The sequence below is a fragment of the Cyclopterus lumpus genome, chromosome 4, assembly GCF_009769545.1.
Source record: "Cyclopterus lumpus isolate fCycLum1 chromosome 4, fCycLum1.pri, whole genome shotgun sequence".
Classification (NCBI taxonomy): domain Eukaryota; kingdom Metazoa; phylum Chordata; class Actinopteri; order Perciformes; family Cyclopteridae; genus Cyclopterus; species Cyclopterus lumpus.
The window spans coordinates 7,288,676-7,300,448 of record NC_046969.1 but is presented as its reverse complement, the minus strand read 5'-3'; the positions used below and the strand labels follow the sequence as shown (position 1 = coordinate 7,300,448).

The following is an 11,773-nucleotide window of genomic DNA, read 5'->3' as shown; positions in this document are numbered from 1 at the left end:
TGTTTTAGTTGGTTAACTCAAGGCACAAATTAAATTAAGACAGAGGAAAGAGATTGTTGATTAATGGACTTTTAATTGAAGAGCACTTTTCTAGTCTTACACAGGTTTTCTAAAAGTTGTCTGATATTTTGGAGGTCTCGTTTGACCAGTGTGCTGGAAGATTTCTATGTAGTTGTGGTGGAAGATTTCTATGTTTGATCAGGTGGAGAGTTGTGGTTCAAATATTCAATTGCAACAAACAGAGTCTTCGAAGGAATCAAAGTTGTCTTTCCGTTTATTCAAGCTTGCAAGCTGGGAAAAGGGTTCAACAGCCACGTATCTCAGTGAGCTGCCGAAATCTCTTCGTCAATACATTGTGTTACACTGGGATTTATACAAGCATATGCCCCCTCCTCCATGGCCCCCAAATGATGACAGGGGGGAAATATGTACAGGTCCTAGATAAGGAATTGAGAAGGACAAAGAGGAGAGTGTTTTGGTTTCAACAAGACATAAAACAAAGTAGGTCAGGTATTTGGTCATGTGTCATGTGTCATGTGTATGCTCTGCCCTTGAACCAGTCCACAAAATAACACATATTTTAACCGTCACACCAGCTAAGGGAAATATTATGATGCATGGACCTTAACAATGTCATGATTGTTCAGGGTTAGACCCAAAAGCAAGAACACAGAGCTGGACAAAACAAACAAATAATATTTATTTCGAAGGCGAGAGAGAGGTGTGGAACTCGCGCTGGCGTCCGCTGCAGGCTGGTGGCTGGTTGGGTGGCTAGGCTGTTCTTCAGGTGGATTCCGGGGAAGCAGAGGAGCTGTAGCTGGAAAAGCACAAGTCAGCAACTAGAATTTATAGGTAATCAGAGAGGCCGGGGCAGTCGTTCCGGGAAAGTGAACGGACGATCTGGCGAGGAGTTGAGGGAGAACCGAGGCAGATATAGTGGGGAGCTTGATGAGAGAATGGGTTTCATGTGTGTGGGTTGATTGGCAGCAGGAGGGGGGGAAAGAGGCCATGCCCAGGCAGACACACAGATAAATAGGGGACCATGACACTCAAATTGTTTCAAATCCAGCACTAACATTGAACAAACAGGGATATTAATTTCAGGATCAAGTCCACAATCATACATCCCCTTTAATGTCAAAATGAGCTTTAATGTGAAAAAAGGGGGTGAAACTGAGGCAAGCTGTTGCAGTGGAGTGTACTAAGCAGTTCAATATGAACTTGAGTAACTGTACTTAGTCAAGCCTTGGAGTTGTGTGCATACTTTGGATCAATATTACACAGTCCAAAATGTAACAATAATTGCACACTTTAACATGCTTTCTAAAAGTTGTCTGATATTTTGAAGGTCTTGTTTGACCGGCTCTGGGAAATATCTCAAATTGTTAATAAATCCAGCACTAAAACAAACAGGGATATTAAGTTCTACAGGGGCTGCACAGTAGTGTAGTGGCTAGCACTGCCACCTCACAGCAAGAGGGGCCCGGGTCCTTCTTTGTGGAGTTTGTACATTCTCCTCGTGGCAGCGTGGGTTCTCCGGCTTCCTCCCACAGTCCAAAGACATGCAGCTCAGGTTAACTGGAGACTCTAAATTGCCCGTAGGTGTGAATGTGAATGGTTGTCTGTCTCTATGTGTGCCCTGAGATGAACTGGCAACCATTTATATCCGTTTGGAGACATTTGAATCTCACTTTCTTGCTTCATTGCATCTTGAGCAGTGTAACCCATTCTCTGTCTTGTTATGATGCTGATAGTCTGATCAATTGAGACTAACTGATGTGAGGGCGGGTATTGTGGTTGTTTGACGCCCCCTTGTGGCTGACAGGCAGCACACCATCCGAAGACAATGACATCCTCCTATTGTCTCCTAAAACCAGTAACTAATACTAGATAGTTATATAATATTTGTTCCGTTTGTTTGTTTGTTTATTTTGAAGGCACACTATTCACCTTATCACATGGCATGGTTAAAAAGTTGGTTGCAGGTAAACTTAGTTTGCTGACTTCATCATGAGTGGTGACACTACAATAAATATTATTTCATGGAATGTTAGGGGGAAGATAGTGAAATTAAAACAAGTAATGTCGAGACTGAAGGAGCTAAAACCACAGATTTATTCAAGAAACCCATTTACTTTCCAGTGAATACATCCCCTTGAAAAGGAGGTGGCCAGGTCAGGTCATATCTGCCTCATTCTCCTCCCAATCAAGAGGGGTAGCAATACTTACGAGATTACAATACTATACAAGACACAGCAGTCAGATTTGTCATGTCCAGGGCTCTTTACTAAACCAAGATTTTAATTTAGTTTGTCTATATGGTCCTAACAACAATGATACACAGTTTTATAATAACCTGTTCCTAACTTTATCAACATTGCATGGTCACATTTGTATGGCAGGAGACTTTAACTGTACTCTTAATCCAACACTGGGTAAATTATCAGGTGTGGACACCTCACATACGCAAAGCAGGAAGGTAATACACCATATGATGTGCAAGTTAAATCTTTGTGATATCTAGAGACATAATAACCCTTCCAGATGGGAATACTCATGTCATTTTGTTACACATGATTCTTACTCCTACATAGACTATTTCCTCATTTCTAAGTCTATGATACCTAATGTGAATGTCTCACTGTATAAAAGTATCGTCATTTCAGATCCTGCATTACTACTAGTCAATTACACTGTCAAAGCAGCCAACAAGGGTCCCACTATATGGCGATTGAGCCCACAATGGTTACATGATAACGAGTTTTTGAAATTTATTGGAACCAATATTGATGTCTATTTCAAAGTCAATACTACTCAAACATCAGCGTCTACAAGATGGGAGGCATTCACATGAGGCCAAATTAGCTATGAAAGCAGCATATCTATAATAAACAACACCAAAAATTGATTGAGCTGGAAAAAGATATCAAAGAACTTGAGACAGAAATTAACCTTTATGATACAAATGAGACTAGACAGAGACTGGCCATTCTTAGAGCACAGTATAATAAATTATCGACAAATAAAGCATTATATAGCGTAATGAAACTGAAACAGACATACTACGATCAAGGAGAAAGGGCAGGGAAACTGTTGGCCTGGCGTTTAAAATCAATGCAAAACGAAAGATCAATATTATAAATTGCCAAGAAATAAATAGCACTTTCCAGACATTTTATTCTAAATTGTACAGGTCAGAAAGTCCAGCCACATCTAACACACGTAGATGTGGCTGGACATCTACGTGTGCTATCTGACCATAGCTTCCTAGGTCAGATAGAAATGTCGCTCCTTGGTGAGAGCGCAAAACAGGAACTCAACTCGCCAATTGTAATATCTGAGTTGTCAGAGGCCATAGACAGGATGAAATAAGGGAAAGCTCCAGGACCCGACGGTGTTCCTATAGAAATTTACAAAACAATTCAAGGACATGCTAATGGTTCCTTTACTGAATATGTTGGAAGAATCACTTGAAAATGATGAGCTGCCCCCATCTCTGCGGATCACACTTCTAACCTTAATATTAAAGCCAGGTAAGCCCTCCACAAAGTGTGAATCCTACCACCCCATCTCCTTAATCAATAACGATGTGAAAATAATAGCAAAAGTGCTTGCCAGAAGGTTGGAGAAACATTTGCCATCTATATACTAGATCAAGCCTTAGATCAAAATGAATTTATTGAAGGAAGACAGGGCTCTTACAATATCTGTAGACATTATATATGCCAAGAAAGAAATGTGGCTTTGATAAGACTTGATGCGGAAATACCTATTTGAGTGCTTAACTGTTTTGGAGTAGGCAACTACTTTCTTAATTAGATCAAACTCATATATCATGAATCAAGTGCTTCAGTAAAGACCAACCATATGGTATCAAAACAGCTTTCTCTTTGTAGAGGCACAATACAAGGATGTCCCTTGTCTCCTCTTCTTTTTGTTCTGGCCATTGAACCTCTAGCAATGGCAATTAGAGGCAATAGTGAGATAGCCCCTGTATAACCTTTCCAATTGTTTAAATGATCAAAATTGTATAAAGTACAAAGAAAGCTACATTATAAAATGTAATTGATGACCTTACTTAAAATACTTAAAAATAGTGAGCTTAACACATTTCTGCTTACTTTATTGTCCATACTTAAAAAAAACTTGGAAAAGAACACTTTCTGGTGAGTAAAGTTATTAAACTTATCATCTCAAGTAACCTTTAAAAGAATGAGTGAGGAGGAACCATGCGCAAAGCTCGCAGAAACTCGGCAGCGCTCCACTTGAATACGCATGCGCAGTTGCCCACTGAAGACGTCCTTTGCGTGAGGCGGAATGGCGAATGTTAAGTTCCAGTTTCATAATAAAATGTTACCGTTCATCTATTTGGCAAACTTCGTTGTCTCTTTATTTTTCATCTGTTAATTATTAACTTTACGTCTTCAATTTCTAAAGCTAGCGTTAGCAAACGCAGTGTGCTTATTAGCAGGTGCAATGATCATTATGTCAATCTTTCAGGGCCACTCTTGAATTCGGTAAGCATGTCTTTTTTTATTGTTGGTGTACATGGTTTTTCCAACCGTTAACGGTGGAGTAAGGAAGGGATCTCATTGGGAAAGTCCAAATTCGAAACGAATTTATCCGTTTAACAATTTAAAAGTAATGATAGACTTTGCCACATTAAAGAACTGACATAATAAAGACCTGCATGGAGTGGTGGGTGGTGGAATTTTTTTTGGGTAGAGCCATCCAATCAATTTCAGCAAACATCCCAGTATGATTCGATGCTAAAAAAAGTATCAAACACGCATTTCTACTTCCTAGTTAAATATTTTACATTTTACACTGACATAATAAGGACATCTTATTCATACAATTCAGTATATTAATAAATATATGTATATCATATAATAATATTCAGTATAATATGATGTATAAATACCATATAAATACATTATAATAAAATATAAATATTGTATAATATAAATCATATATATAGCATTTTCATTTCTCCTGAGGATTAAAATGAAGACAACACTGCATGGGTTAAATGAGTCGAGGAAAATACCTGCGTTTATTTCAGAACCGAATAGAACATGATATGTTGCATGTTATTGTGCTTACTATATCTGGTTTAGGATGAAGCATGTTTAAAGATATCTATCAACTGGTTGCTGTTTAAAAGAAGTTACACACACAAATGTCTCAGAAAAGCTGAGGAAAGCTGAGAGAATAATGCATGTGCATTATTAAAAGTATTACATGTGGGGTGGGAATAGTGGGAGTGGAGACTTGCAGAGTCCTCAGTTGTTGCAGCTGTTGTCCTGTGAGGGAGAGAGAGAGAGAGAAATGGGGAGACAAGAAGGTATTAAGGGGGGTTATGTCAGAACTGAGTCAAAGAGGAAGTGGACCGGTTTGTTTTGTTCTTAGTGCACCGGAAATGTAGTTTAATAAAACACCATTCATGTCATTCTGCATCAAGTGAAGCTGCAAGAAAATCCTTTTTCCTTTTGAAATGAAGACTAAAAGATTGAGACAGGCTCATAATTTCTCTACTGAAGGAAAAATAGCATTATAAGTATATAACATTACAAAACAAAGCATGACTCACAGACTCAAGAGTGTATTGAGATTTCTTCACAACCGTGGTTGTCTGCATGGAACTCGAGCCACTGCAGGGAGCAGAGGAGAAAACTCATTAGCACAAAACTAATTACTATAATAAAGGCATGGGTACAACCGTATCACAGTTTAGACCATTGTTTCCCTAACTGAATCTGAGACAAGCTGTTGCAGTGGAGTGTACTTAGTAGGTCAATGTGAGCTATAAGTCAAACACAGTGATTCTCTCCAGGGATGCAAGTTGTTCTGCAGCAAAGAAGCTGATTCTAAAAATTCTACAACACAGCAGCTTGAGTCCTCATTAAGACATACAGTAGTGAATTCAAGTCCAGCCTTGTTTTGTTAAGTGCTAACTCATTATACATACTAACCATGAACTCACAACAGCCACATTATTTGCAAAATGTGTCATGAAGTATGCAACCTTCTTTCAATGTATAGACTGGAGAAAATAACTCCCCAGTAACACAAATATGATTGCTGCAAATATTGTGATGCACTTATGAGCTTCAATCGCCTTTTTTTTTTTAGCTGAAGGACTATTATGTCTACACAGGGCAACATGAATGCTGGGATAAACCCGGCTGTCATGATTAATATTTGATAGCAAACAGAGCTCTTGGTTCACAGAAACAGGTTAAAGTTAACAAAAAAATTAAGTCATACCCCATTCCGCCTCTCATTGTGCAGCCCGACATTCCGCCTGACATGGCGGTACCGCTCGCCATTCCGCCTGACGTTCCGCTTGACGAAGAGTGCACCACTCTGTTTGATGAACCGCTCATAATTCCGCCTCCCGTTCCGCTCATCATTCCGCCGGACATGCCGCTCATCATTCCGCCTCCCGTCCCGCTCATCATTCCGCCTCCCGTCCCGCTCATCATTCTGCCTCCCATACCGCTCATCATTCCGCCTCCCGTCCCGCTCATCATTCCGCCTCCCATACCGCTCATCATTCCGCCTCCCGTCCCGCTCATCATTCCGCCTCCCATACTGCTCATCATTCCGCCTCCCGTCCCGCTCATCATTCCGCCTCCCATACCGCTCATCATTCCGCCTCCTGTCCCGCTCATCATTCCGCCTCCCATACCGCTCATCATTCCGCCTCCCATACCGCTCATCATTCCGCCGGACGTTCCGCTTGACGAAGAGTGCATCACTTTGTTTGACGAACTGCTCATCGTTCCACCTCCCATTCCGCTCAACATTCCGCCTCCCATTCCGCTCAACATTCCGCCTCCCATACCGCTCGACATTCCGCTTGACGCACAGCGCATCACTCCGCCTGACATTCCGCCTCCAATGCCGCCTCCAGAGGACTCTGAAGAGCTAAAGGAGTATCCACCATCGCATCCATCACCGCCTCCTTGCACGACCTCGGTTTGTTCGTAATGGGTGGTGCTCACTCCCTTCGAGTCGTCGCACCCGAAGTTTCTGTTCATATTTATTCCGACACGGACTCTGTAGAATGTACAGTGCAAAACTCAGCAGCCAAGTAGTCTCTCTGTCCACCTGCGAGCTTGGTTCCCTCGGTCAGACTGCAGCTGAGGAGCAGTAAAGAGCACCTTTTTAAGGATGGGGACCGCACCTCTTTGCCACTCCCCAACCTCCTGAGCAGAAAGAACTCCCCGTGCCACTCCCCTTCAGACTCAGCTGGAGGCAGAGAGCGTGTTGGTGCTCGTAGCCTATATCTTTGGGGGCACTTTAAAAAGGTTATGATATTTTAAAAAGATTTTGAAAAGGTTAAGGCATTTTTTTCAAGTTTGGACAATATTAGTTTGTTCCAAAACGAGAGTGTGTCTGGCGTCGGCACAACATTGACAAACAGACAAAACTGCCTGCTGTAAAGGTCAAATAGCTTCAAGGTAAAGTGCTGCAGTGGCATGTGACCAAACAGTGACGATTTCATTTGGAAAACAACAAGCAAGGTGCATCTCTCTCCTCCCTTCCTTCAGGTCTTTTCAAACTTGTATCTTTACTCTGCACGCATGCTTTGTTATTTGTAGGGGTACACATCTATCATTACATGATCTAATTTCCTTGGACAGCTGTCAAGTTTGAACTGAGATCACTACACTGTTTGATTTTCAGTCTTCTTTTGTCTTCAGGCACTGTGACCTTCTAAGGCAGCTTGAAGCTGCAGCTAACAGTGCACCATTTACCACTGCAAACTATGGCAACAGTGCTGACAGAGGTGATAGTGTTTTTGGAGGAACCAGATGGCACAATGCTGCATGGTTGCTGAGACACGCCCACCTAGCTCGAAACTACCATGGTAGCTAAGGCTAACGAGTAATTAGCTAGTAAGAAGCTATATGCAATATGCTGCTGTGTGTTGCAAGCCACTCTGTGGTCTCCATTATGCTCCAGGTTTCTGGTTTGTCCCTCTGCTATATATAAATAGAATACATACAATAATACCAACGTTAAAATTTCTCTCACTGAAAAAACTGGAGCACAGACTTCTTCCATCAATATATCAAATCATTTGTGATAGGAAATTGTATAGGGTAACATTACAATTCAATTGAAATGTGTGCATTGACATTAACTTTATTCATCATGAAGCACATGTCTTCTTCCTTTTGGGTAACAAGGTCATCCAACGACCGCACATTGGTGAGCAGGATGCCCGGCGTACAGTTAACCACACAGAATTGCCATATTATTTAGAAAATATTTGCATGAACACCACAACCATTGCCGCATTGTTTAGTTCAGTCACTCGAATCAGCCGAGGTGACACCTAGCAGACAGCTAGCGGCTGTGACGGCCCATCTGTCACTTACATACATTTAAGCCTTAATTTGATTCAAACAAGTGAGATAGAAATTCAACCCCACCCTGTAGATATTATCTAACTTTGTACCAGTCTGTAAACATGTTTATTTGTGCTGTAAAGTGGGGAATGTTAGCGTAGGGTTCTGGGTGGATTGACTCTCTTTTTGAGCCAGCAGTAAGTGGCCATTTGATGAATTGCAGCTTTTTGCAATTCTGCGTCGGCTTCATCCCTCAGAATCGAAGGTTAGTGCTTGAGCACACACAGTCTCACATGTACTTGTGGTATGAAAACATAGCACAGAGCACAGATATGTTTGGATTACAACACAGAAGGAGAGCTACTTCATTCTCTGCTTCGGTAGACATTACTCCACAATAACTTTACACAGCAAATAGTTGTTTGCTGCAATATTATTGCTCTGAATTTGGAATGTTGCACTTTTAATGACCAAATACTTGCAAAACAAATGACGTTGTGTCATTGCAGCTGTACTTTTTTCCACGGCCTGATTAGAATGTCACCAACAAACTAAGGGTGCGCATGGTTAACGTCATAACTGCTGAACATCAGCATGTTAGCATTGTCATTGTGACTATGTTAGCATGCAGAGGTTAGCATTTAGCTCAAAGTGTTGCCATTGTGTTGCTGCCTCACAAAGCTGCTAGTTCTTTTTCTTCTCATAAAATAATTACCTCTTTTTATGAGGATTTGTTTTTAGCCTGTGACATTGCACACAATTAACAATATACAGAAGGAAGAAAAGCAAATAGAGAGAGGAGAGTTACACTGCACAAAGTAAGTTGATAAAGACCAATCCATATGGTGTTTGCAGATTTGGAGTCAAGACTGATCATGTTGATAATGCTATTGGAACCATGTACAGGCGTGCAGTCATGGGTGGACGGGGAGTAGAGGAGAGGACTCAGCACACAGCCCTGTGGGACGCCAGTTTTCAGGGTGAGGGTAGAGGAGGTTGCCTATAACATACTGGAGTCTGGTGGTTCGTAAATCCAGTATCCAGCTAGGAGGTGTTGATGCCAAGGTCACCTAGTTTGGTGTTCAGTTTGGAGGGGATGATGGTGTTGAATGCTGAACTGAAATCGACAGGCCCTGATCACATGTCTGGGGATGCCATCAGGGCCAGCAGCCTGATGTGCATTAATCTTGCTTAGCACAGCTGGGGGAGAGTGTGAGGGGCTGGTGGTCTGCAGGGAGCACAGATGCCCCCCCCCCCCTGTCAAAGTGAGCATAAACCTAAACACTATAAATATGTGTGTTTGTGTGTAAGACTGTGGGATTGTGTTGTGTTGGAGCTCTTGCATGCTCACTGGGAGTGATTCATGAAGGTAATAAGCTGCTGGAACATTTTTCTAAAGGTCCCACCTTAGCATCGTGTTATTTCCCGAATGACATTTAAGAACACACCTTTGCTTGTACATAAACTCACAGATACACATATTTTGCCAAAACAACATTCCAGCGCCGGTCCTCCTTATTTCTAAAGCTACACTTATTTTTTAATCCTTTATTGATCCTGCATTTAACCCATCCTTAGTTATTAAGGAGCAGTGAAGCGCCCAGGGAGCAACTGGGGGTTCAGTGTCTTGCTCAAGGACACTCCGACATGCAACTATGGAGAGAGTCGGTATCGAGCCGGGTACCTTGTGGTAACGGGACAACCACACTCCCCACTGAGCTACAGCCGACCCCGAACCCCTGAAAATGTCATTTGAAATGATAGTTTGGAACTTTTAATTATGACCTTGCATATGCATGTTTTAGTTGGTTAACTCAAGGCACAAACTAAATTAAGACAGAGGAAAGAGATTGTTGATAAATGGACTTTTAATTGTAGAGCACTTTTCTAGTCCTGTACACTTTAACAGGTTTTCTAAAGGTTGTCTGATATTTTGGAGGTCTCTTTTGACCAGCTAAGGGAAATAGTGTGATGCGTGGACCTTAACAATCTCAAATTGTTTTAAATCCAGCACTAAAATTAAAAAAACATGGATATTAAGTTCAGGATCAAGTCCACAATCATACATCTCCTTTAAAGCTCTTTTTCACATTAAAGCTCTTTTTTCACCTTAAGAGCTTTAATGTGAAAAATAACCCTGCAGTTCAAGGACAGTAGGGCTATCCTTACACCACTCTCTCCCCAATAAACTCAGCAGCTATTGAAGAATGTAACATTAGATCAGATCAGATTCAACTTTGTTGTCATTAGTAGCACTAGGACAACGAAATGCAATGTTAGTATCAAACCAGACGTGCAAAAATAAGCAGTACAGGTGCAGTGCAATGTGCTAGATTTATAACAGTATAAATAACAGATAAATAACAAAAAGTTATTTTTCACATTCAAAACTCTTTTTCACATAAAAAAAAGAGTAACACAGTAGAATATTCGTTTTTAATTAGTTTCCTTTTTAAATTGCTTTTGTATGTGATTGTGCTCATCAAATAAACTTGAAACTTTAATTTATTTTTGTACTTTTTCCACACAAATTAAATAATTACTATCTATGTGCTAATGAACTCCATTAGTTCAAACAAAGAGAGAGAGAGTGAGAAGATAAAAGATTAATTAGACTGAGCTAAAGGAGTTTGGGTATTTTTATCGGCTTGGAACTGGCTATTGGAACCAATAACTGGTGACAGGGGAGGCTGAGCCAGAAATGGGTGTGAAACTAATTCCCAGTTTGCTTCATATAAACGATGAAAACACAAAAGACAGATAGCCCTTGCACCTACAAAGATATGTGATATATTCCACTGGCACAAAATGGCCAAAATCAGTGTCCCTTAATATATGATTCATTGATGTTGTTTTTTTTACTTATTGAAACTGACTTTGCCTGTGTCCTTTGGATTTGTTTTGTATTCTTTTACGTGTCACGTGTTTCTCCCCTGCCCCCTTGTTTTTCTCTTTAGGTACCAATCAGGTGATTGGTTCCTGGACCTGTACTTGTATGGTGCTTTTCTCGTCTTCCATTTTGTGAGTGTTTGTACACAAACAGATATGATGTGTTCATTAATGAGATTTAAAGGGGCCAATGAGTGTTTCTGTATTTGTTTTACTTTGGACAAAGCTAGGCTAATGGTTTTCCCCTGCTTCCAGTCTTTATTAAGCTATAGGCTAATTGCCTTTGAGCTCGAACACTGCACACACGTGATTGAAAGCAAACAAGCCTAAAATGTTGAAGAGAGCAGCTATGTGTCGCAACATGAACACCAATGAAATGTTACCATGTTCATTTGTAGATATTACGCTAATTATCATGAACTAATTAACATTGAATTAAATTCAGCGCACTTTAATTTCATTAAAAAAAAAGGTTTTAACGTTTTTTTGTGTGGAGGAAGAAGGTGAGAGATGAGTGAGAG

At 40.8% G+C, this 11,773-nt stretch overlaps 1 protein-coding gene across 2 annotated transcripts; it reads right to left on the bottom strand.

Annotated features, from left to right (window-relative positions):
- Window positions 1–5,028: 5,028 nt before the first annotated feature.
- Window positions 5,029–7,135, bottom strand: LOC117729787 (glycine-rich cell wall structural protein-like). Of its 2 annotated transcripts, XM_034531153.1 has the most exons (4): window positions 6,494–7,135; window positions 6,271–6,445; window positions 5,594–5,654; window positions 5,029–5,306 (listed from the first exon to the last, which is right to left on the bottom strand). In XM_034531153.1, the coding sequence occupies exons 1-4, from the start codon at window positions 7,044–7,046 to the stop codon at window positions 5,286–5,288; spliced, it is 810 nt and encodes a 269-aa protein (XP_034387044.1). In that variant the 5' UTR covers window positions 7,047–7,135; the 3' UTR covers window positions 5,029–5,285. The 2 variants fall into 2 exon arrangements, with proteins under 2 accessions (XP_034387044.1, XP_034387043.1); XM_034531152.1 differs by having other exon boundaries at window positions 6,271–7,135.
- Between the last annotated feature and the right edge of the window lie 4,638 nt (window positions 7,136–11,773).

What these genes read in the sequence shown, in the direction of transcription:
- LOC117729787 (XM_034531152.1), bottom strand. Translation starts at nt 7,046, where the DNA reads ATGAACAGAAACTTCGGGTGCGACGACTCGAAGGGAGTGAGCACCACC. An exon ending in ACAATGAGAGGCGGAATGGG is followed by an intron (nt 5,655 to 6,270) that starts GTATGACTTAAT and finishes TGCTCCCTGCAG; the next exon opens with TGGCTCGAGTTCCATGCAGA. An exon ending in CTCAATACACTCTTGAGTCT is followed by an intron (nt 5,307 to 5,593) that starts GTGAGTCATGCT and finishes TCTCCCTCACAG; the next exon opens with GACAACAGCTGCAACAACTG.